Below are 27,592 nucleotides of genomic sequence, written 5' to 3'. Positions count from 1 at the left end.
TTTGATGCCTATGCAAACCATCAGGTGAAATACATGTGTATAGCCTGGTTTATGCTTCTTATAAAAGGTATTTGCAATGAATAAATCATTGAATGTGCAGAACTCTATCACTCTATCTCCAGCCTCATTTCTCTCATCGAGTCCATGTTTTCCAGCTACTGATCCCTCTTCCCTGTTCCCAACTTTTGCGTTCCAGTCGCATATTATTATCAATGAATCTTGATTGCATGTTTGATCGATTTCTGACTGCAAAGTTGGTAGAAATCTTCTATTTCCTCCTCTTTGGCTCTAGCTGTTGGTGCATATATTTGAATGATACTGGTATAACTGGGCTTCCTTGTACACATATGGATATAATCCTGTTGCTCATCACACTGCATTTCAGGATGGATCTAGAAATGACTTTTTTCATTATGAAACCAACCCCAGTTTTTCTCACCTTTTCATCCCTAACATAGTAAACCATTTAGCAATGCCACCTCAGGAAAGGGTCTCATAACAAAAGTTTACAAGAGTACTCCTGGGCCTCCAGAAGAAAAAGACTGATAACTCAATTAAAAAATGGACAAATCACAGAGAAAGAATTTTCACAGAAGAAGACATTCAGATGACCAACAAACACATGAAGAAATGCTCAAAATCACTGGTAATAAGAGAGATAGATATCAAAATCACAATGAGATACCACCTCATCCCCTAGTAGTAGCAAAGTTTAACAGGAGAGCAAGTAATAAATTCTGGAGAGGACACAGAGAAACAGGAACTCTCGTACACTGTTAGAGGAATTGTAAAATGGTACAAACACTCTGGAAGGCAGTTTCGAGTTTCCTAAAAAAGCTGAATGTAGAAATTCCATATGACTAAGATATTTTACTGCTGATAATATACTCCAAGAAATTTAGAATTGAGACACCAAGGGAGATTTGTATACCAACGTTCTAGGAGCATTATTTATTATTTTAAGAACACAGAAACAGACCAAATGTCCAGAGCAGCCCAAATGTCCATCCACAATCAAACATATCGTGAATTTGTAAAACATTCACACGATGGAATACTACAGCACTAAGGAGTAATGATTTCAAAAATTACTACATAACTTGGGAAAGACTGGAGAGCATTATGTTGAGTGAACTACCTCAGTCTCATAAGGATAATTACTACATAAGAACACTATTGTAGAAATAGATAATTAGTAAAACGTGTATGAGGATCCAAGTGGGGGAGGGTGGGAGCAGAGGGATAAGAATTGGAAGGGGATAAGGAAGTCAGAGTGGCATTCATTTCCTAAACAACATGCCTCCAGAAACTCTATGAACTTTGATAAATGTCGATAGTTATAGAAAGGCTTCAGGCCTTTTGTTCATAGGGTTGCTATGAGTTGTGCTCAACTTGAAGGCAATCAACAACTACAAATCACAGGGTCGCACAATTTGGTGGGGGGAGGTAGGGAATAGGAATGATCTGGCAGAGATCTGAAAAGACAGGGTAATGGTGGACATAGTATAATGATGATTAATTTTATAAAATATAAAAGGGAATGATTATATAAAGCACAATGTCAATAAAGGAAAGTGGGAAACACAATGTATAAGAATTCTGCAAGCAAGAAAATATCAAATTAAAATTAAAAAAAAAGACAGCACTGGGGGGGGGGGAATAGTATAGAAAGAATGGGCAATCTGCTCCCATTCAATTTACCACCTCTTAAAACTGCAGGAGGGTCACTTCTGGGTCAGTTCTAACTTAACAGTACACAACAATATCTAACTTGAAATATAACTGCATAAAACGGTAATTATAAATTGCTTTGATACAAACTGTACAAAGGTACACCTTACATGAGAATTATAACAAAATAAAGGTGAAAAAATTATACTGGAGAAAAGCTTCCAAAATGCTGAAATTAAATTGGTGTTAAGCTGAACAACCTTGTTTTAAATTATAGTTGTTGTTATTATGGACTGTGGCAAATATAAATCCTACCTTATCAGAAATTACAGTAAATTGAAAAAGATTAAAATTTTATGTCTTTATATGAATTTACTGCTCTGGAATGTTATTACTATAATTTTCATGCAAAGACACTAAAAAATCAAAAGGGCCAAACTCGCTCAGCATTTCTTAAGCTCAAGGAACTGAAGAACAAATTCAAATCGCGAGTTGCTATAATCAAGGATGCTTTAGGTAGAATATTAAATGATCCAGGAAGTATTAAAAGAAGATGGAAAGAATATACTGAGTCACTGTCAAAAGGAATTGGCAGACACAGAACAATCTAATGAAACAACATATGAGCAAGAAAGAGCCTATGGTGATGAAGGAAGACGTTCAAGCTGCTTTGAAGGAAATAGCAAAGAATAAGGCTCCAGGAATAGATGGTATACCAATTGACGTAGTACAGCTAACAGATGCTGCCCTGGATGTGCTCACCAAGCTGTGCGAAGAAATCTGGAGAACAACCACTTGGCCAACTGACTGGAAGAGATCTATTATTTCTTCCCATTCCAAAGAAGGGTGACCCAACAGAGTGTGGAAACTATAGAACAATATAATTTCTTTCACATGCAAGATTCTACTGAAGATCATCCAAAAACAACTGGAACAGCACATCAGCAGAGAACTGCTGGAAGTCCAGGCTGGGTTTAGAAGGGGTCATGGTACCAGGGACATTGTAGCTAATGTTAGATGGATCTTGGCAGAAAGCAGGGAATACCAGAGGAATGCCTACCTGTGTTTCATTGACTATGCAAAGGCATTTGATTGTGTGGACTCATAACAAACTGTGGCTGACTCTGAGAAGAATAGGAATCTCAGAACACTTGATCATGGTAATGAGAAACCTATACTTGGACCAAGAGGCAGTCGTCAGAACAGAGTAAGGAAACACTACATGGTTCAAAATTGGGAAAGTCATACGCCAGGGATGTGTCCTGTCTCCACATCTTTTCAACCTTTATGCAGAACAGATTATCCGGGAGGCTGGGCTCTATGAGAAGTGTGGGGTCAGGATTGGTGGAAGATCTATCAACAATCTGCGTTATGCAGATGACACAACCCTGCTTGCTGAAACTGAGGAGGACCTGAAATGCTTGCTGCAGAGGGTCAAGGACTGCAGACTTCAATATGGATTGAGGCTGAATGTCAAGAAGACAAAGATTCTCACCACTGGACCAATTGGCAGCATCAGGATGGATGGTGAAGAGACTGAGATTGTTCACAGTGTTAGCTTGCTTCACTCTACAGTCAACACTCTTGGCACCAGCAGCCAAAGAGGTACTGCAATGGGAAAGTCTGCTGGTAGGGACCAAAGTACTGAAGAGCAATGGTGTCTCTCTGGAGACGAAGGTGCATCTGATACAGGCCATGGTCTTTGCAATCACTTGTTATGCATCAGAGAGTTCGACAATGACTAGGAAGCGTAGAAGGAGAATTGATGCCTTTGAGCTGTGGTGCTGGATAAGAGTACTGAATGTACCATGGACTGCTAAGAAAACAAACAAATTCATCCTAGAGAGGGTTAAACAGGGCTGCTCCTTGGAGGAAAGGATTCTGGGGCTTCATCTGACATACTTAGGACATGCTGTAAGGAGGGACAGGTCCTTGGAAAGGGACATCATGCTTGTTAGGGTGGAGGGACAGCGCAGGAGGGGAAGGCCCTCTGTGAGGTGGATTGATTCAGTGACTGGGGTAATCGGGATGGGTGTGTCAGAGGCAGTGCGATTGGCACAGGACAGAGCAGAGATTAGGGCTGTTGTACATAGGATTGCTATGAATCACAAGCGACTCAACGGCACATAACAAGAAGACACTAGAATGTTGATTTGCTTTTTAAGAATTTTTTATTAAGAAAAATTTCAAACATACACAAAACTAGAAGAGTATAACTAAATCTCCATGTTATCTGTTGTTGTTGTTGTTTTTGCTAGGAGCCACAAAATCAAGTATGACAAACGTGAGTCTATGAACAAGAGATCTGAACTTTCTTATCCTGCACCATCCTCACAATTTCTGACACATTCAAGAATATTCCTTTTTCTTTTTAGTATCTCATTTTTAACTGCAATAATTATTAGCTCATAGCTATCTTCATTTCACCTATACTCATTTCCTCTTCTCCCTACCCTGCATTTGATTTTTAAAGTAAATCTCATATTTATAAGAAATTAGTAATTTGCATTTTGAGAAAAATCAATCTATCAGCAGCAAGAAACACTAAACCAACCATATTGGAAAAAGAAATATCATTTACTACATTTTTAAAAAATTCATTGAAATAAGACCAAAACTCTTTTCAATCTCATTTTCATGCAAATCTTTGATTTTACCTGTCTTTCCTCTCACAATTCCATCCCATCTTTGACATCGTTAGTAAAGCTTTGTCTGGAGTTTCATTTTGTTTTATAAGGGGATCTTGACTATTTAGAATTTGTTCCAACAGTCTTACATCTCCTACAACAGAAGAAATATAGTATTATTTCCCATGTACTATTTTTTTCTTTTATATACTACCTCACACATACTTGTGATATATGTCCCAGTACCAACTGATGACAACCTCATGTGTGTCAAAGTAAAACTGTGCCATCCTCTGGTCTGTATTGGTCTCTCAGGATCACATACTCAAAAAATGCAGGCTATCAAGACACTTATCAAATAGATCCAATATTGTTTTTAACTTTCACAAAAATTATACTGGAAAATTTAGGGCTCAGTTTATTTCCATCACCAGAAAAATATGAACGAGAAATATCTTCATGACACACACAGCATATTAGACTACATTTATAAATTAGCAGAAAGGAGATTTGTTTCTTCACAGTAATTATTAACTAGATCTTAACTTTTATCTTTAATAAGAATGCACATTTTCAAGGGTATAAGCAGTAAGGGCCCTTTGCATATTAAACATTTTTATCTTTTTTTTTTTTTTCATTTTTATCTTTTAATTCCTTAAAATTCTGAAAACATTCCAATCTGAGACCTGAATGCATTTAAAATAGTCTAAGAATCAAAGCTTATGGCTTAACAAATTTATTTACTTTTATTTTTAAAATTGTGATTTTTAACTAAAGTTAACAGAAAAGTTGGATTTTTATTCCCTCATTGTTAAGACATTTTCCTCCCTTCCCCAACCCAGTCCACTGTACAATGCACCTGTTGTTACACAAATAACGCCGAATCACATATTCTGTTTAAATAGTTCTTTCCTTCATCTGTTTCAATGCCGTGTTCATTATCTATTCCCTCTTTTCGCAGTTTCCCTCCAAACCCCCATGTCAGTCCTGTTTTACAACTCTTTGTTTATATTAGGTGAGCTCAAGAGCAGTGACTACTTTGTCACTGGAGGCTTATGTGGTTCCTATAATGCTGAATTAAATGTTAAGAGAACCTTCCATGTTATGATAAACTAAGAAAAAACACTAGCTAAATTCGTTTTTGGTGGTTTTGTTTGTTTTGTTTTTTGTTAACAAATGAGCCTTTATTGAAATCTTTTCATCTGTAGTTCCTTAGCTAGCTGGGCATTCCACAGCACCACTGTTGATGTCTTCTATGATGTCATGAGGGTGACGGCCATCAACATTGCAGCCCACAGATTGGGCAGTTCCCAGAATCTCTTTAATAGTTCCAGAGAGTTCTCTGGCTAAAGACCGGTGTCGCATCTGCCGGGCAATGCCAACAATCTCAACAAAAGTGATATTTCCACTGTGCTTAATATTTTTCTGCTTCTTTCTGTCTCTGGGTGGTTCCTTTAGGGCTTTGATGATCAGGGCAGAGGCAGGAGGTACCACTTCAATCTGGCCTGTCTGTTCTGAATGGTCAATTTCACTGTAATCCTTAATCCCTTCCAGTCACGGGTGGCCCTGGCAATGTCATTACCAGCCTTTTTCAGAGACAGACCCAGGGGGCCGATCTTGGGGGCCAGAGCGGAAGTGGCACCAAATTCCCCACCGGTACACCTCAGGTACACGACTTTAATCTCACTGGGGTCGAACTTGGGCAGGATGGCGGAGGGGGCTGGTGTCGGATGAACCCAGATGCGGGACGACCAAAGAAAGTTGCACCGAGGCCTCCTCCAAGCCAAAAGCCGAAAAGCTATATTAGTTTTTAAAAATTAGCCTTTGAAAATCCTATGACTCACCAACTATGATCCTTTTGGGCATGGGTAGACATGAATTGGAGGTCAACTCAATGGCAACTAAAAGTACAGCAAATATTATTATTTCATGTCATTTATAAAAGTTATTAACCTATTAATAGGTTCATATATTTGCAATTTTCCCCAATGGAACATATTGATCTATGTTAAATTTCTTAAGAGTTTTATTATGAAATTTCATCTAGGAATTTACAAGGATCATATGTGACCCCAGCAACAATAGCAAAGTTCAGCAGAACAGCAAACAATAAATGCTGGAAAGGTTGTGGAGAGATTGGAATTCTTATTCACCACTGGTTAAACTGTAAAATACTGCAATCACAATGGAAGGCAGTCTGACACTATCTCAAAAAGTTGAAAATAGAAATACCATCTGACCAAGCAATTCCACTACAAGGAATATACCCTAAAGTAACCAGAGCCCACGACTCAACCAGATGTATGAACACCCATGTTTAATGCTGCATTATTCACAAAAGCAAAGAAATGGAAGCAACCCAAGAGCCCATCAACAAACAAATGGGATAGCAAAATCATGGTACATTCATACAATGGAATATTACACAGCACTGAAAAACAACTTTTAAAACATTACACAACACTGGGGAACTTGAAAGACATTGTGCTGAGTGAAATTCTCTCAGTCACAAAACGACAAATATTGCATAACACTGCTGTTACAAGACAGGACTGAAATGAGGGGTTGATAGAATAGAAAAAGAGTATTTAATTAAAAATATTAAAAGATAGATATTAACACTGCACTGGAAAAGGTAAGGGGAAGAACTGCCTGAAAGGAATATATGATGAGGCATTATATGATTGACAACAATCTGGAAAATGAGGGCCACTGCAAAGTGGACTGGGGAAAGGGGAAGGGAGAGGAGGGAGAAAAAATGTGCAACAGTGAATGAATGAAAACCCAACCTTTTTGTAAACTTTAAAAAAAAAAAATCACAGTTAAAAGAGATTAATCAGCATTTTATAAATGTATACTTTCAATTGCTACTACAAAGGATCTAAAGAAGTTTGACTTGCTCTGTATCATCAAGAAAGAAACAACTAAGCATTAAAAATAACAATCTCATTTCAGTTAGTTTAACACATAGAGAGCTATAAATTATAGCATCAGTGAGTGTTATAACTGCTCTATTACCTCTCTGAATTGACATCTCCCTGTTTTCTTTTTCTTCCACGGGATTTTCCCTCACTGTTATTTTACCATCCCTTGAAACTGGTATAGGAGCAAATCTTCGAGGTGCTGGCGTTTCCAAAGGAGATCTCTGTTTATCAAAATCCGCACTTTCAGCCTCTCCTGAAGGTGCTTTAGAAGAATATAAATAAGAAAGTTCAACTTTTTGAAGACGGAATTGTTTGAAAATTTACAAAGCAAACTGGTTTTCCTTCAACTATTCTTACATATTCATAAAATTTTTCATTACATGGTTTATGTAATACCTTTGATGTAACTATACTTTCCTTCAATTTCATTTCTAAAAACTTTTAAAAAACATTACTCTTCCAATCTATAAAAACACCCCAAAATTATAGAGTATATAAACAGCATATAACTTACTAACAAATAATTTCATTATCACTAGAAGTTAAAACTATAAGAACATTTCACATACACACAAAATTTCACACTCTAGGCGAGCTCTGGTGGCCTAGTGGCAAGAAGCTGCACTGCAATCTCAGAGGTACATGGTTCGAATCCACCAGATGCTCTGCTGGAGAAGGAGGAACAATCTCCTCCTGTATCAGTCAGATCTGATTTAATGGTACACACAAAAAATAATGAAAATTTTAAAAAAATTTCACACTCTAAATTACTAAACAGAAATATAAATAAATATTCACAGGCTATTGAAGCTGTAATGAAAATGACAGAGCCATATACTGCTCATGGCAATGAATAAAACTATCTGACAATAAGCATAAAAAATGTAAATTTTGTTTTTCTACTCTGACCTAGAAACACAACTCTTGGCCATTCATACTAAAAAAAAAAAAAATTACCTCAGAGAAGGAAAACATTAAAAAGGTGATAATAATTGTTAGAGCCTAGTTTATAAATTAAAAAACCAAAACACTCATTCCTAAAAATTGCTCAAGCGTCCAATAAGAAGATAATAGTGAGTTAAATTGTGAAATAAATATTCAATGGGCTCTTTTAAGCAAAATAATGAAGAAAGCCATGCTGCTGTGGTTGCTATTGTTATTGCTGCTGTTGTTGTTGTTGTTAGGTGCCGTGGAGTCAAGTACAACTCATAGCGATCCTATGAACAGATGATCTGAACCCTGTTCTATCCTGCGCCATCCTCACACTTCCTGATACACAAGAGCCCATCGCAGCAGTCATTGTGTCAATCCACTGGCTGAAGGTCTTCCTCTCCTTTACCGATCCTCTACCCTTCCCAGCATCATGTCCTTCTCCAAGGAATATCCCCTCCTGGCAATATGCCCAAAGTATGTGAGGTGAAGCCTCATCATTGGTGCCTCTGAAGAGCATTCCAGCTGCACCCTCTCCAAGACATATTTGTCTAACAATGAAAAACATTTTCTTTTACTTTTCAAAGAGAAGAATGAACTGGGTGTGGGAGTAGTGGGCAGGGAGAAACGTGCAACAATGAATGAATGGAAATCCAAAGTCTGTCAATTTTGATTAAAATTATTAATAATAATAATAATAAATCAAACTTAAAAGAATAGAAAAATATTACATTTTGAATTTACTAATTTTTCCCTATTTCTGTTGTTACATGCCGTCGAGTCACCTATGACTCATAGCGACCCTATGTACAACATCCCTAAACCCTGCTCCATCCTGTGCCAACCTCACCATCTCCGACACACTCATTCCCACCACCCAATCACAGAACTGATCCATCTCATCGAGGGTCTTTCTTTCCTGTGCCGTCCCTCCACCCTCCCAAACACGATGACCCTCTCCAAGGACCAGTCCCTCCTTGTAACATGCCCAAAGTATGTCAGAGGAAGCTTCAGAATCCTTGACTCCAAGGAGCAGCCCAGCTTCACCCTCTCCAGGACAAACCTGTTTGTTCTCCTAGCAGTCCATAGTATACTCAACATTCTTCTCCATCACCACAGCTCAAAGATATCAATTCTCTTTCTATCATCCCTAGTCACTGTCCAACTCTGATGCATAGCATGCAACTGCAAAGACTATAGCCCGGATCAGGCGCACTTTAGTCTCCAGGCTGATATTGCTGCTCTTCAGTACTCTGGAGAGGTCCCTGACAGCTGACTTTCCCAGTACAATCTGTCACTTGATTTCCCGGCTGCTGTTACCAAGAGTGTTTACTGTGGAGCCAAGAAAACGAAAACTGTTAACTATCTCAATCTCTTCACCATCCATCCTGATGCTGCCAATTGGTCCAGTGGTGAGAATCTTTGTTTTCTTGATGTTGAGCTTCAATCCCCTATTTCTGTTACTACAACTAAAAAGCCACAGGAACTGCCAAAACATATAGAGAAACAAATTTATTATACAATCTTATTTTCTTCAAAACAAAAACCTAAAAATAAAAATTATAGCCAGTTAAGTAAAAACAAGAGATATCACCTGAGTTATTTTTAAACACATTGTTGTTAGATGCCATCAGGTTAAGTACAACTCACAGCAACCCTGTAAACAGCAGATATGAACTCTGTCCTATCCTGTGCCATCATCAAAATCTGGCACAATCAAGCCCACTGCTGCAGTCACTGGGTCAAATCCACCTGGTTGAGTGTTATCTTTTCCTTCACTGCCTCTCTATCTTTCCAAGACTGATGTCCTTCTCCAAGGAATACACAGCTTCTCCTACCAACATGCTCAAAGTATGTTAGATAAAGCTTTACCATCCTCACTTTCAAGGAGCACTGTGGCTGTAGTGACACCAACATATATCTGTTCTTTTGGCAGTCCATGGGATATTCAGTACTCTTCTCCAACACCACAGTTCAAAGTCATCAATTCTTCCATCTTCCTTATTTTTTTTCTGTCTTCCTTATTTATTATATAGCTCTCAGATGCATAGTGATTAAAAAACCACAGTAGGAATTGGGTGTACCTTAGTCCTCCAACTAACATCATTACTCCCCAATAATTTAGAGAAATCCCAGACTGAAGATTTTCCCAGTGAAATATGTCTCCTGATAACTTGACTGGTCCCAAGCATACTGATTGTGGATCCATGTATGATGATGTCATTGATAGCTTTAATCTTTTCTCTCATGATGTTGCCTATCAGTCCAGTGGTAAGAATTTTTGTTTTCTTGACATTGAGATGCAATCCATATTAAAGACTGCACATTAAAGTCTTTGATCTTCTGCAATAAATGCTTCAAGTCCTCCTCACTTTCAGCAAGCAAGGTTATATTATCTGCCTACAGAAGGTTACTGATGAGTCTTTCTCCAATCCTGATGTCACATTCTTCTTCACAGAGGACAGCTTCTTGAATAATTTGCTCAGCATACAGACTGAATAGATATCGAGAAAAGTTATAACCCAGGCGCATGCCTTTCTTAAGAAAGAATAGGTTCCCTTGATCTGTTCGCACAACAGCCTCTTGGTCTAGGTATATATAGGTTTCATATGAGCACAATGAAGCATTCTGGGATTCCCATTCTTCTCAGTTTTAGCCAAAATTTGTTACAATCCACACAGTCAAATCCTTTGCACAGTCTATAAAGCACAGACAGACATTCTTCTGGTATTATTTGCTTTCAGCCAGAATCCATGTGACATCAGCAGTGAAACCTCTGGTGCCACAGCCTCTTTAAAATGCAGCTTGAACTTCTGGAATTTCACTCTCTGTGTACTGCTCAAGTCACTTTAAATGATCTTCAGCAGTTGTTGTTCTTGTTGTTGTTGTTATGTGCCGTCAAGTTGTTTGCGACTCATAGCGACCCTATGTACAACAGCCCTAAACCCCGCTCTATCCTGTGCCAATCACATTGCCTCTGACACACCCATCCCAATTACCCCAGTCACTGAATCAATCCACCTCATAGAGGGTCTTCCCCTCTGCGCTGTCCCTCTACTCTACCCAGCATGATGTCCCTCTCCAAAGACCTGTCTCTCCTTGCAACATGTCCAAAGTATGTCAGACGAAGCCCCAGAATCTATGCCTCCAAGGAGCAGCCTGGTTTAACCCTCTCTAGGATGAATCTGTTTGTTTTCTTAGCAGTCCATGGTACATTCAATACTCTTCTCCAGCACCACAGCTCAAAGGCGTCAATTCTCCTTCTGTCCTCCCTAGTCACTGTCCAGCTCTCTTATGCATAACGAGTGATTGCAAAGACCATGGCCTGTATCAGGCGCACCTTCATCTCCAAAGAGACACTGTTGCTCTTGAGTACTTTAGAGAGGTCCCTAACAGCAGACTTTCCCATCGCAATACGTTTTTTGATTTCCTGACTGCTGGTGCCAAGAGTATGGACCTGAGCAAACTGAAGCTGTGAACAATCTCAATCTCTTCGCCATCTACCAATTGGTCCGGTGGTGAGAATTTTTGTCTTCTTCACAATGAGCCTCAGTCCATACTGAAGGCTGCAGTTCTTGACCCTCTGCAATAAGTGCATGAGGTCCTCCTCAGTTTCAGTGAGCAAGGTTGTGTCATCTGCATAACACAGATTGTTGATAGATCTTCCACCAATCCTAACACCACGTGTCTCCTCATAGAGCCCAGCCTCTCGGATAATCTGCTCTGCATACAGGTTGAAAAGGTATGGAGATAGGACACATCCCTGGTGCACACCCTTCCCAATTTTGAACCATTCAGTGTTGCCCTGCTCTGTTCTGACGACTGCCTCTTGGTCCAAGTATAGGTTTCGCATTAGCATGAGCAGTTAGACACAGAAATATTTAAAAATTCAGAGAAGATTTTTCTCCGGGTATGAGTATGAAGCAAGTGTCCACTTCTATAAAAAAGGGATACTGTTTGCTCATATTGAAACCAGAGTTCTGGCTCTAATTCCCATATATCTATTTTTATGCAAGGTCAATTTAAGCAAACAAGTCATAACTTTACAGACCTTCATTTTCTTTCCTTTACATCCTAAAAATTGACTTACACTTACTTCTCTATTGTTTTTTAAGATCACTCTTTTGCTGCCCAATATAAAAACATCTTATAACAATAAAGGAACTACAAGGTTCTAACAAGTAAAAAGTGGGGAGACTATAGTATATGGATCATTGTATCGCTAAAGGAATGTTGTTGTTGTTGTTGTTGTTGTTTACCATCAAGTCAGAACCGACCAATAGCTGACCCTCCAGTGGGTTTTCAGAGGCAATAAATCACATGGAAGTTGAATAGCCATCTTTTTCCCCGGGGCAGCTGGTGGTGGATACTTTGCACTAACAGTGCAATTTCTTACCACTAAGCCATCAAAGCTTCCTATTAAAGGGACAGACTCCATATTTTAAAATTCATTATCCAAATAAATATCAAGAGTCTTAATTTATCTTGAAATATTTTAAATTCCAAATATTTGTTAAGATATACTTTCATTAACTCTTTGAAAATAGAAACAGTTTGTAACTGTTTCTAATAGTTTGTAATTGTTATTAGATAGCTTCACTCTTGACAAAAATCAAGAAAAATATGAACATGCAATTTTTCAGAACTAAAAAATTATTATAAAATTTTGATACTCAAAACAGAAAACAAAGAAGCTCAGACTCATTGTAAACTAGTAAGAACTAACATATAGCTGACCATCCAGCAGATTCCAAGAAGCTGTAAATCACACAGGAGTTGCCCTTTTTTTTTCCTTCCTTGTAAAAGCTGGTGGATTTGAACTGCCTGCTTTGGATTTTGAATTCCTTATCCATTAGGCTAGTAAAGCTCTCTATTTTACATAAAAGATAACCAAAGCTTTTCTAAATTTATCATTGCTAGAATATAAAATAAAAACTACCAGTTTTATTGAAGGTTATTAGTTGAAACTATAAATTAGGATATGATTCATAATCTTGAATGTGCCTGAGCACATTTTAAATTTACCTAATAATTAATGAATGCCCTGGTGGCCTAGTGAACTGCACTATCAACCCAAAGGCCCTCTGTTTGAATCTACCAGGTGCTCTGCAGGAGAAAGACAGGCAATTTCTTCCCATGAGATTTACAGCCTCTGAAAATCCACTGGAGGGTCAGCTGTGAGCTGGGTTCCAACTCAATGGTACACAAAAAACAATAACAATCTCCAAAAACCTAGTGAACAAATTTTAAGCTTTTAATGTACAAAAATTCATACATGACTTATAGAAGATTATATATTTACCTTGTTTGAAAGTGAATACATTTGATGAAGATACAGTATTGCTACCAAGATTAGGATATTCTAGTTTTACAGAATTCTTCTCCAAAACTCTGGAAGGGGATATAGCAGCAGGCTCAAAACTACCAGACTTGAGTGCAGCACTAATAAAGTGAGTCTAGAAAACAAATTTATTAATTTCATTTAGCATCACTTTGAAAAACAAAACACAATGGTTTCAAAACAATCTCTTACATTTAACAAATGATAAGAACACATAAATGTTATTACATTGCAACCATTCATAGTAGCAAGGATACTACTGGACAGATTTGATATCAAAGATCTGAGTTATGCCCAGCCCTATTACTGATTTTATTTAATCATTGTAAAACTTAGTTTCTTCACTTTTACCACTACAGCAAGGCAGGAGATGACCAAGCATGAGAGGAACTACCTTTAAAACTCTTTAACACTCTATTTAAACAAAGACACATTATCTTTTATAGTCTGAATAAGATTTCATTTGCAGTAAAGGTTTAAAAACTTACAACAAGCAATCAAATTAAATAGTAGCTGGAAATAATAAGTTCATGTACACAAACGAACTATGGTAACAACAGTTTTCAGCACAACTCATTTAAATATTGGGAATAAATAAGTTATCTTAAGCAATAAAAATTATCTCACATGTATGTTGCAATTCTACAACAGATGGGTCAAATTAATCTAATTTCCTATCATTCCATTACTGAACTACCAGTATACCTAGAAAAAAACTAAGACTTCAACATTCTTTGTAATTATAAGCTTTATAAATAGGATGTTTGAATTAACAAAAATTCTATTCTTCTAAAATCAAGAAGTAAATAAAGAATTTAAAGAGGAATGGACAGATGCCAATCACTTAGGACTTAAGTAGCACCCCTCTCCTTAAGAAATCAATGTGCTTTTCGCATGTGTCATATAATTTTATCCTGAAACATAAAAACATACTTTTTAGGTCAAAAAACTAAGCTCACAGAGAAATAAATTTGTGTAAACAAAGAACCACTGATAGATCCCTTCTCAGTTTCTCACTATTACCATTATGTTGCACACTCAATTTCAGCCAGGTATGATTCCACGTAGAAGAACTATAGTCTATATGCATATAGTCATTTGTGGTATTATGACTTTTTTTGAAAATGGCTTTTCTAGCCACTGCCTTAGCTCCCTCTAGGGGTGTAGTCTTCAGCTGCCTCAACTGCAGACATATAGTTCACTATTTATCAGCATCTCCTCTATCAATAGCTGTGGGGCCAATATAAGAAAGAGAGCTGGCCAGACAGTGGAGAAACCATGGTGAGTTGTAGTTTGATGGAAGCCCTGGAGATGGAGTCAAAATTAAAGGTTCTCCTTTCTGGAAAAATGAAGGGAAAGGTGATTTGAGGGTACTATGAAACAAACTTGCTGGACGATTAGATCTGGTTTGAGGAAACCAGAGACTGCTTGCATTTGTGTTCCTGGATTAACCTCAATCTTTCACTTATTAAGAAGCTATCTGACCTAACTGAGGAATTTGATGAACTAAATCTGAATTTCACTGTGCAATATCCTTTACTTTCCCCACCTCCCAACCTGTTTCCTTAATTAAACTCCACAGCTGTGAGTAAAGTCAAGTTTGTGAATCAATATGCAACAAACACTGGTCCCAGTGATTAGTAGAAGAAGGTGCAGAAGTGTGTGTATGGGGCCATGTCTAAGTTTGTAGCTACTACTTTGGTACAATGAATACTACTGATGGGACAGTACCCATTTATAGATTTAACTGTGGTCAGACTTAACTTTCTCCAAGTTATTGTTGCTCAATTTATACACTAAAAGAAAAATGCCCAACCACAATGGAATAGTGAGAAAAGATGGTACATTCACATAATGGAATACTATGCAGCATGCACGAGCAATCATTTTACAAATTACTATGTAACTTGGGTGGGACTGGGGAGCATTATGCTGAGTGAACTAACACAGTCTCATAAAGACAAATACTGCATAGGACCATTATTGTAGAACAAGCATGAAAATTCAAGGGGTTGGGGATGCTTAATCATAGGGCTACACAAGGGAAGGGTGAATACAGGAAAGCGGAAAGATCTGGTTTGAAAGACAATGTATAAAATCTTTATGAACTTTGTAAGTTAACCAGTATAAAATAATAAAAAAAAAACATTGTGTTCAACTACAAGAAAAACTCAATGCAAGTTTTAATAAGAAGTTTTGAAAATTACAGCAATTAGTATTCACTTTGCAGTAGATATTATTGAAAGTTCATAAATTTATTTACTCTGTCCTCAATGGTATGAGAATTTTAAAATTAAAAAATTATACATTAGTATTAAAAAAAGTTAAAAACAGAGGATTTACAATGCCGGTCACTGAGTCATTCAGAAAAAAATAACCACTGATTGCTTGAATTCTCAGTACTGCACGAAATCTCTATAATCCCAAAAGAAATTACATATAACAATATCAGCTCTTTGTCAGGCTAACTTTCGTTTTTCTAATACCCCAGTGCTTGTTAGGGAGCTCTGATGGCTTAGTCCATAGGGCTGCGCTCAGGCTGGTTCAAATTCACCAACAGCTCCCAGGTGGTTTACAGCCTCAGAAACGCATTGGAGAGTCAGCTATAAGCAATTGGATGGCAATAAGGAGAAAGAGTAGCTGTAGTTATGCCTACAACTAACAAATGTTTGTTCTTTTTAATTAAATGGAGGCACTAATATATAAACCAGGTATCATATCTCCAAGGGATATAAATTAGAATCACGGAGAGCTTTTAAGAACTTTCAAGCCCCATCCTAGATCTATTGACTCAGAATTTCTTAGAGGTTCAAATGTGTATTTTTATAAAGGCTCTCGAGTAATTCTGATGAAGATTCTCTGCTTGACTACCACTGAAATAAGTCACCCGTTAAACCTGGAACAAAGCAGATTTCTCTCTCTGGCTCAACTCTCAAAACAACACACAGGTCGACAGAGTGAATTAATAACATCAGAGAGGCACTCACTCCTTAGATCAACCAACCATCCAGGACTAAAAGGGCATCTAGCAGAAATTGGTGAAGCCTCCAAGACTAAGCTCTTAATCACCCTTCAAAAATGGCACAAAATTCATGCCTGTGGCTGAGCTTTCAGCTAAACAAGACAGGCCTATAAGGTGAACATTAACACCAGAAACAGTAACACTCCTTACAACACCCCACAGTATAAGGTCTAAAGGGCAGCCTCCACCCAAGGATAAAGCTCAGAAGGCAGGAAGGGGCAGAAGAGAAGGATTAATGAAAACAAGTATCACAATGAGAATGGGGAAGAGTACAGTTACATTGTAGGTATTGTAATTAGTGTCATAAAATGTGCAAGAATGGTTGACTGGAAAATCAACTGTTTGTAAGCTTTCCTCAAAAAACAACTAAGGAAAAAAGAATCACAAATACAAATGAGTCACCGCAATGTAACATAAGAACTTTATAAATGGTACAAATAGACTTCCAGGTATGTTCACACTAGATAGATAGGCCTCTTCACTAAAGATACAAGAAAAAAAAAAGATTAATATATATACATGAAAAAGAAAAGACAAGTACTTCAAACAGTGACTAAAGGAAAAATCCAAAGGAAAGCTCAGAATAAGGACACAGACAAAGCAAAAACCTGTAAATGACACAGCTTGGCCTATGCCCTGAGAGACTGGTATAGTGACTTTCCCCCAAATGCCACTCACCACGTGGCTGGCAGCATTTCCCTGTCAATCCAGCCACCACCTGATAGAAGAGTTCACAGCTCTGCACTCAAAAGTCTAGCCCTGGGAGCTGGTGGACTGTGCTCTCTCTGGTATGCACTCAACCTTCGAAATGACAGCAGGGGTACCGCTCTGCTTGGGGTCCTTGCTTTTCATGGAGCATAACCCTTGCATGGAATACATCCTTGCCAACCATATACACCATGTGTGTACTTGAAGCAGTGCACCCTTCTTGGAGAACACCATCCTTGGAGATTTCAGGCCAGTAATGACTATCACTGACTGGGTAAACCTGTCTGCAAAGGCATAATCCGTAGCCAGTGGAACCATCCGATATTCCTCTAAATATCTGACAGCAGAAACTCTGTCACAGGCTGGGTGCCCAACCCTACACATACCAAAGACCAGAAGGGTAATACTCTTGATTTGGCTCACATCGTGGGGCCTCAAACCCCCTTTCAGATGGGCAGAGACCGATTCCACTGGGTACCCTAACCCCAACCTTTCACTGTCCTGGCAGTTATACTATCCCAGGTCAGACATACTATCTTCACTCACCACAGTAGTAGAACGACAATTAGGTGCTCGGTTCACCCCTCTAACAAACCCCCTTTCTTTCTCTCTCATCTTTGATATTCCAAGGCTTTTTGGATTGTTTACTTGTTTTCTATTTTGCTCTTCTTGTGTGGGATTTTTTTTCCTCCTCTATCTAGCTTTCTTCCATACCCTTGCAGGTTTTTTTCACTACCTCCAATCCTATCTTTTCTTATGCATTTTCTTTTCTATTCAGATTCTCCATTTTGTATCCCCCTCAGTTTTTATTTTTCTGTTTTCTTTGAGTTTTGATGGTATTTTCTGTTCGTTAGACTCTGGATTTATTCCTCTATTTGTGTCCCTTCTGACAGCAACAGTGGCCACACATTCATCCCCTGTAGCTTTAACTACCGGGAAAGACTGAAGAGCAGCACCTGCTCCACTTGTGATCAGTGAAAAGACAGCAACCAACACTAACCCAGCCTGCCTTCAACTGCTTTGTCCAAAGCACTGCACATCCACCTCCATCCTCTGTCACACCCATCAGGTGAAACATTTAAGAATTACCAAAGTCCAGAGTGAAAGCTGAATAGTGGAGGGACTTGGGGGGTGGGGGGGATTGCATAACAATGAAAGAGTTTTTCTTTTTTTTTCAAGAAGAGTGAATTGGGGCCGGGAGGAAGTGGGAAGGAAGAAAAGCACAACAATGAATGACTGGAAGCCCTAAGTCTCTGTAAACGTTCTTTAAAATTAATTAAAGAAAAAATAAATAAATAAATATCAGTTATGAAAAAAGAAAAAAAAATTACCAAACTAGCAATCACTGCAACACCCTCACAGAGATTAGTCAGGTTATCAAAACAAAACAACAGGAACACAATAACATCTTGGAGGCAGCAGGTTAACTTTAAATCTGTTCAAAAAGCTCAAGGTAAGATGAACAAAAGTCACGAAAATACAGAACAAGAAAACTGTTCTGAGGAAGAAAGGCAGCTGGAATTCAAAAGTGCTAGTTAGTGCTTCCTATGGATTAAGAAAAATACATAAAACAAAGAAGAATTGTAAAAAACTAAGCAGTACCCGTGGTACCAGCAGTAAGGAAATCAGAAAATGTATTTCATTGGACAAATCTACTGCAAGGGACCTCTCCAAAACGCTGAAGAGCAATGATGTCAGTTTGTGGACCAAAGTGCGCTTGATTCAGAACATGGTCTTATCACCTGCTATGCATCAGAGAGCTAGGCAAAGATGACAGAAGGAAGAATTGATGCCTTTGAGTTGTGATGCTGGAAAAGAATACTGAACTACCAAAAACAGCAAACAGATGTGTCCTATAAAGTGTACAGCCAGAGTGCTCCTTGGAGGCAAAGATACTTTGAATGTGTAGCTGCACGAGGCTATTTCTTGGAAAGGGACATCATGCTCAGAAAGACTGAGGGTCAGAGAAAGACAGGAAGACGCCCGACAAGATGGACTGACACTGTGCCTTCAGCAGTGGGTTCTAGTGTCTCAGAGAAGACGACGACAGAGGTCAGGATAAGTTGCAGGTTGCCTGTTCACAGGCGTGCTGTGTGTCGTACTCAATAGTACCTGACAACACCAAGCAGTACCAAACATAAATACGGAAAATCAGAAGCAATACAAAAACAGCAACCTGAGATTCAAAAGACTGACTAAATTTATAGAAACTGATAAAACACACTGGAAGGGTAAAACTATAGAAACAGACAACTAGGTAATTGGAGGACAAGTCCCTCAATATTGAAAATATTAAACAAGGAAAAAGAACGAAAGAAAATGAAGCAAGCCTAAGAACTATGTGGTACAATATCAAGAGGATTAACTTCCTGGACAAGAAGAGACTTAAAAAAAACCACATAAGAAACTGTTGAAGATTTTTGTTGGTAGAAAGTTTTTCCAACATTACAAAAACTGAAAAAAATATACATTCAAGAAGCTGAGAAAACAATGAACAGGACAGACTTCAGAAGAAAAATATCAAGATATAATCAAATTTTCCAAAATTGAAAACAAAGAAAGAATAATGAAAGCAGGGTGGGAAAAATAAAGAACTACCTATCCAAAAAAACAAACAAAGAAAAAAACCCTAAAATCATGCAGCCAAAAGGCATACATAAAAGATGACATACATAAAACTCCAAAAGAAAAAAATGTCAGCCAAGAATTCAATTAAAAAACTCTCCAACCCATTGCCATCAGATAGTTGGAATTAAGTCACTGTTGATTCCCAACCCCCAGCAGGTTTTCAGAAGCTGTAAGTCATACAGGAGGAGACTGGCCACCTTGTTCCCATGGATCAGAAGCTCCAGAGAAGGTGCCACCTTTGGGTTAGATGCACAATTCCCTAAGGACTATGCCACTGGAGCTCCATCTGAGAAGTCCAAACCTAGGAAAATTTTGTCCATTAAAGGTAAAATTTGTACTTTCCAGAATTGTTTGATAGAAAATTTTACTAAGTATAGAATTCTTTTCTTTGTCCTTTCTTTTTACTTTTATATTGGTTTGAATACAAAATTTGTATGCCCTGTGTTTCATTCATGCATATGTATGTGTCTGGGGGTATAAAATTAATAACCATTGATCTATGTCTGTTATTATCCCATCTTTTCAGGTCCCCATTGGACCTTTCCTAATTCCTTCACTCCCTCCGCTCACCCAACTCTGTCATCCTAGTGACTGTCCCTCCTCCCTTCACTCTGTCCGGCCCTCCCCTGCCCCACCCCTTTTGGACTTTTATATCCATCTTATTAGCTGTCCTTCTATGTTTACAATAATGGCCTCATGTAGTATTTGTCCTAATGAGAATGTGTTACTTCACTCGGCCTTTCTTATACCATATAGTATTTTACAAAATCACTGCTCCTTGGTGTTGTATAGTATTCCATTATATGAATGTACCCTAATTTCTAACTCCAATCATTTGCTGATGGACATTTGAGCTGTTTCCATTTTCTTTCTACTGTGAATAAGCTGCTATGAACATAAGTGTACAAATCTCCATTTGTGTCTCAAGTCTACTTTCCTCGAGGCATATTCCTAGCAGTAGAATAACTGAGTCATATTGGATTTCTATGTTCATACCTATAGAATTGTTAAGGGCGGTCTGGTGGCCTGCTGGTAAAGAGTTGCACTGCCACCCTAAAAGCAGATAGTTTGAATTACCAGTTGCTCTATGTCAAAAAGATGGGAAATCTCTTCCTAAATGATTTAGAGACTCTGACAACGCACTGGAAAGTCAGCCAAGAGTCAGTTCCAATTCACCAGCACATTAACAATAAGAAGAGAATTACTGAAAATTAAACAACCCTACAAGAAATACTAAAGGGAACTCTCTGAAACCCCAAAACAGACAACAAACTGAAATAAACACACATGATGGTATCATTCAGAAAATGATTGAGACACAAAAATTACATAAAATTTATTAAATATATGACACTAAAATTAGGGAACTAGATGTATTTTAACATAAATGAGGACAACTACAACACAAAAAGAGGGACTAAGAAGCACAGTTACAGAAATTCTAAATAGAGAGAAGTCAAGAGATTTCAAGAAAAAGTGAACTGGTTTGTTGTCATTCTTATGTGTTGTCGAGTCGCTTGCAACTCATAGCAACCCTATGTACAAGAGCTCTAAACCCTGTTCTATCCTGTGCCAAACTCACTGTCTCTGACACACCTACTCTCATTATTCCAATCACTGAATTGATCCATCTCATCGAGGGTCTTCCTCTCTTGTGCTGTCCCTCCACTCTCCCAAACATAGACTTTGTAATAAAACAGAAACTTACAGAGTAACCACCAAAAAAATGAATATTTTCTATAAAGACTCAGTAAACAAAAAAATTATTATAAAAGCCATGAGCAAAATTAGTCCAGTACAGAAAAACAGATGACATAAACAAATCAGCAACACCACAAAAGAGTGCAACAAAATGATAGCAAATAAATCATACTTATTAATAACCACACTGAATGTGAATGGATTAAATTTATCAACCAAGACAATAAGATAAATAAAATGGACTAAAAAACATTATTCATAAATATATTGTGTACAAGAAACATTTCAACACAAGAGATAAAATAGACTAAAAATTAAAGAGTGGAAAAAAAATACATCAAGCAAATGAAAACAAAATATAAGCTAGAGTAGCAATATTAAGTTCTGGTAAAATATACTTCAAGACAAAAATATAGCATATGAGACAAGGAAGGCCATTACACAATGATCAAAGTGTCAGTTGAACAAATAGACATAACTGTAATTAATATCTACACACCCAATGACAGAGCTGAAAGATAATAAAGCAAACTTCAACAGATACGGAAACAGACAACTTCACAATACATAAAAAAATATAGTACTTTTAGTGAAAGACAGAAAACTAGAAAGAAACAAGAACTAGAAAGAAACTAAAAGATGCAGAAGAACTAAATAATACAATTAACTAACTGAATCTCATAAGCATATACAGAAGGCAACAACCAACAGAGTACTTTTTTTTCCAGTGCACATTGAACATTATCCAGAATAGACCACAGTTAGATTACAAAGCAAACATCAATATATCCCAAAACACTGAAATATTACAAAGTACCTTTTTCAGAGTTCAAGGCTATCAAACTAGAAATCAACAAGGAGATCTAGGGTGAAAAAAATAAAAATAAAATAGATGGAAACTAAACACCCTGCTATAGTGTTATTGGATAACAGAAGAAATTAAAAAAGAATTTTAAAATTTTTTAAAGCAAATCAGATTGAAAACACAACATACTAAAGTCTTGGGGAAACCGTAAACACACTACTGAGGTCAACTTATAGCAAGAAACACATCAAAAAAGAACCAAAATCACTACCTTAACCCATTGTCTCTGATAACAAACACAGCCTATAGCAGAAAAGAAAAAAATAGGAAAAACAACAGACAGAATTAGCAAAATGAGATGTTGATTCCCTGAAAGGACTAATAAAATGAACAAATCCTTGGCAAATTTAACAAAAGAAAACAGGGAGAGAGCCTAAAATAAAGGAATGAAATGGAAGATGTCACAATAGAACTGAAATAAAAAGGATAATAAGAGAATACTATGAAGAACTGTAACAAATTTGAAAGCCTAGAGGAAATGGACACATTTTTAGAAACTTACTGCTTACCGAGAAAGAGATAGAAATAGGAAACTTACATGGATCCATCACAAAAGAAGAACTTGAACAGTTCATAAAAACATTCCCAACTAAAAAGTCTTGGGTCAGATGGTTTTTCTGTCCCATTATAACAAACATTCAGAGCAGAGTTAACATCAATTCTACTTAAGCTATTTTAGAATATAAAAAGATATTTTTATAATCTCCCAAATCATTCTATGAAGCAAACATAACCCTAATACCAAAGTCAGGCAAAGATAACAAAGTGAAAAATATAGGCCAATATCCCTCAGGCATACACTGTTGTGTTGTTGTTATATGCCATTGAGTTACCTGCGACTACAGCTCTGAACTCTGCCCTATCCTGAGCCAATCTCATTGTCTCCAAGAGACTAGTCACTGAGTCAATTTATCTCATCCAAGGTCTTCCTCTCCTGTGCTGTCCCTCCACTCTTCCAAGCATGATGTCCTTCTCCAAGGACTGGTCCCTCCTGGCCACAGGCCTAAAGTATTTGAGACGGAGCTTCATACTCCTTTCCTCTAGGAAGCAGCTTGGTTTTACCCTCTCCAGCTCAGACATGTTTGTTCTCCTGCAGTCAGAATATGTTGGACACTCTTCTCCAGCACCACAACTCAAAGGCATTGATCCCTCTTGTTTCATCTTTAGGTTATTGTCCAGCTCTCTGACGCATAACAAGTAATTGTGAAGACCATGGGCTGTATCAGGCGCACCTTGGTCTCCAGATTGACATCATTACTCTTCAGTACCCTGGCAAAGTCCTTGACAGCAGAGTTTCCCCAAGCAATTCATCTTTGATTTCCCAACGGCTGGTGCCAAGAGTGTTGTAAAACCAAGCAAGCTGAAGTTACCACAATCAATCTCTTCTGTGTCCATCATGAAGCTGCCAATAGGCCTAGTGGTTTTCTTGATATTGAGCTTCAATTCATATTGAAGACTAAAGTCTTTGACCATCTGCAGCAAGTACCTCACGTCCTCTTCAATTTCAACAAGATTGTGTCCTCTGCTTAACACATGTTGTTGATGAGTCTTCCTTTAATCCTGATGCCACATTCCTCCTCATAAAGTCCAGCCTCCTGAATGATCTGTTCTGCATATAGATTGAAAAGATATGCACCCTTGATGCACACTTTTCCTGATCCTGAACCCTGCAGTGTTTACCTACTCTGTTCTGACTACTGCCTCCTGGTCCAAGTATAGGTTTCACATGAGCACAATTAAGTGCTCTGGGATCCCCATTTTTCTCAAGGCTAGCAAATGTTGTGATCCACACAGTCAAATGTCTTTGCATAGTCAATTAAATACAGATAGACATTCCTCCAGTACTCTCTGCTTTCGCTAAGACCCATCTAACTTCGGCTACAATGTCCCTAGTGCCATTGCCTCTTCTAAACCAAGCTTACACATCTTGTAATTCTCTGCTGACGTACTGTTCCAGTCGTTTCTGGATAATTTTCAGCAAGATCTTACTTGCATGTGATATTAGTGATATTGTTCAGTAATTTCCACACTCTGCTGTGTCACCTTTTTTTTGAAATGTGTATAAAGATTTTCTCCAGTCATTTGGTAAGGTATTCTCAACAAAATCCTAGCCAGCAAACTCTAACATTATACAAAAAAATTCATTCATCAAGATTCATTGGTTCAATACATCGCTTCTTGACCTTTGGCTAAGATCAAGTGTAGGATGGTTCGGCATTAGAAAAACAATTAGTATACTCTATCACATCATAAAAGCAAAGAAAAAGAACCACATGATCATCTTGGCTGATACAGAAAATGCATGTGACAAAAATTCAATATCCATTCCTTATAAAAATGCTTAAAAAAATGAAATGATACATTCCTCAACATAATTAAAGTATATATACAAAGCTTTGTGGATAACACAAACTATGGCTGACTCTGAGAAGAATGGGAATCCCAGAACATTTGACTATACTTATGTGAAACCTATACTTGGAACAGGAGGCTGTCATCAGAACAGAGCAAGGAGAAATTGCATGGTTCAAAACTGGGTGTATGCTAGGCACGAATTCTGTCTCCATATATTTTCAATCTATATGCAAAACAGATCATCTGAAAGGCTGAGTTGTATGAAGAGGAATGTGGCAACAGGATTGGAGAAAGATTCATCAACAACCTGCACTATGCAGATGACCCAATCCTACTTGCTGAAACTGAGGAGGATCTAAAATGCTTTCTACAGAAGATCAAGAACCACAACCTTCAATATGGACTCAAGTTCAACAACAAGAAAACAAAGGTTCTCACCACTGGGCCAATAGGCAGCATCATGACAGATGGTGAAGAGATTAAGATTGTTAACAGCTTCAGTTTGCCTGGCTCCACCATCAACACGCTTGGTACCAGCAGCCAGGAAATCAAAAGACAAACGGTGGTTAGTTACTTTCAATGGAGAGAGATTGAGGATATTCCCCTTGCTGATTAGAACCAGAGAAAGTTGTTCTTTATTATCATGATTAGGCAAAACTGTATTGTCAGTCCTAGAAAAAGCAGGAAAAGGAAATAGAAGGCATTTAAATTAACAAAGAGGACATAAATCCATCTCTATTTGTAGATGATATACGATACTCCATAGAGAAAATCCTAAAGACTAAGCAAAAAAAAAAAAAATTACTGGATCTAATCAACCAATTCAGCAAACTAGCAGGGTATAAGATCAGCATACAAAAATCAATCAGACTCCTCTACACTAACAAAGAGAACTCTGTAAAGGAAATAAGAAAATATTATCATTTAAAATAGCTACCTAAAAGATTAAATATTTAGGAATTAATTTAACCAGATATACAAAAAACTCATACAAATAAAAACACCTAACACTATTACAAGAAACCCAAAGAGACCTACATAAATAGAAAAACATACTATGCTTATAGATTCAAATACATTAAAATACCAATCCAGATATTGTGATCATTTTCAGAGATGGAAAAAGTAATTGTTGACTTTGTATGAAAGGAAAAGGATCTCAGATAAGTGATAATGAAGAAGAAATTACAAAGTAGGAGGCCTCACTTTTTTTTTCATTGAGGCCTCACCTTTTGATCTCAAAATGTACACACTCATAGTAATCAAAACAGGTGGGTACTGATATCATAATCAGTACATATACTAAAGGAGAGAAGACTGAGGATGAGATGGATTGACTCAGTGACTTGAGAAACTGGATTAGGTCTGTCAGAGACAACAGCTCAGAATATGGAAGGGTTCAGAACTAAGGTACAGAAGGTTACTGTGAGTCGCAGGTCACTTGATGGCACATAACAACAACAATACTAAAGGAATAGAATTGAAAATAGAAGTAAATCCCTCTATATATGAACAAATAATCTTTAACAAAGTGAAAGTGGGGAAAAGACAAACTGTGCTGGAAAAACTGGATATCCATTTGCAGAAAACTGAAACAAGAGCCATACCTTGCACATAAACAAAAGCTAATTCCAGATGGATCAAAAACCTTGGAGTTATACCTAATACTATAAAGATTAAAGAAAAATCTGAGGCTAACTTAAAAGCCCTATGACATATTTATGACATAAACAGATAATCAAGTATAACTGAAAATCAACAAAGAATAAGATAGATGATTGGGATTTCCTAATTAAACCCTTACGTACAACAAAAGAGTTCTCCTAAAACAAAATAAAAAAATTTTTTAAAAAGGTCTCTAAAAATAAAGAACTTACAGACTGCAAAAAAATATTTGGCAGAAGTTTGTGTGACAAGGGACTTACTGCTAAAATGTATTAAAAATACTCCAACACATAGTCAAACTAAGCAAATGGAAAAAAAAAAAGCCAGAGCACTTGAACAGATTCTTCATCAAAGACGACATTCAGAGAGCCAACAAATGGATCAAGACATGTCCAAGATCATTAACTATTTGTTGATGAGCCTATGAACAAGATCTCTGAACCTATCCTGAGCCAACCTCATTTCCAACACACTTAACCCTCTGTCATGCCAACTCCTTGAGAGTCTTCTCTTGCACTGACCCTCCAATTTTCTTAGCAGGATGTCCTTCTCCAAGGATTGGCCTCTCCAATAACATGCCCTAATAATGTGAGAGGAAGTTCACCCTCCTTGACTCCAAGCTATTCAGAGATATACAAATCAAAACAAGGAAATACCATTTCATCCCAGCAAAAATAGCCATGTTCATTCATTAAGATAGCAAACAACAAATGCTAGAGAGGTTATGGAGAGACTGGAACTGTTAGACACTGTTGATGGGAACATAAAATGGAAAGCTGTTTGGCACTTCCATAGAAAGTTGAAAACAGAAATACCTTTTGACCAAGAAACACCTCTTGCAGATATATATTCTAATGAAATAAGAGCTGCAATAGAAACTGACAAACACTTATGTTTACTGCAGTATAATATACAATAACTAAGAGTTAGAAATAACAAAGAGTTCATCAACAGATAAATAGCTAATGGGGCACCTTCACACAATGAAGTATTATGCATCACTAATGGAACTCTGCGTGTGTTGTGTTCTGTTCTGTTGTGCATAGGGTTTTCAGAGGCCTGCTATTTCAGAAGTGGGTGACCAATCCTTCTTCCTAGTCTGTCTTGATCTGAATGTTCAGATTTAGAGGAGTATCTGACAGACAGCAATTTGTG

The 27,592-nt window shown here is 37.6% G+C and overlaps 1 protein-coding gene across 1 annotated transcript in view; it reads right to left on the bottom strand.

Annotated features, from left to right (window-relative positions):
• KIAA0586 (KIAA0586 ortholog) overlaps positions 1 to 27,592 on the bottom strand; it is a 224,524-nt gene that overhangs the window by 180,805 nt on the left and 16,127 nt on the right. The window contains exons 8-10 of the mRNA XM_006891816.1: positions 13,455 to 13,608; positions 7,317 to 7,484; positions 4,329 to 4,452 (exon numbers count right to left, since the gene is read on the bottom strand). Of these exons, the coding sequence (XP_006891878.1) occupies positions 4,329 to 4,452; positions 7,317 to 7,484; positions 13,455 to 13,608 (446 nt within the window). The remainder of the gene's footprint in view (positions 1 to 4,328; positions 4,453 to 7,316; positions 7,485 to 13,454; positions 13,609 to 27,592) is intronic.

This window comes from Elephantulus edwardii, unplaced genomic scaffold (assembly GCF_000299155.1).
Source record: "Elephantulus edwardii isolate Elephantulus edwardi_28Jun2011 unplaced genomic scaffold, EleEdw1.0 scaffold00104, whole genome shotgun sequence".
NCBI classification, from domain to species: Eukaryota; Metazoa; Chordata; class Mammalia; order Macroscelidea; family Macroscelididae; genus Elephantulus; species Elephantulus edwardii.
Note: the sequence above shows the minus strand (reverse complement) of the source record. Positions and strands in the feature narration are given on the sequence as shown.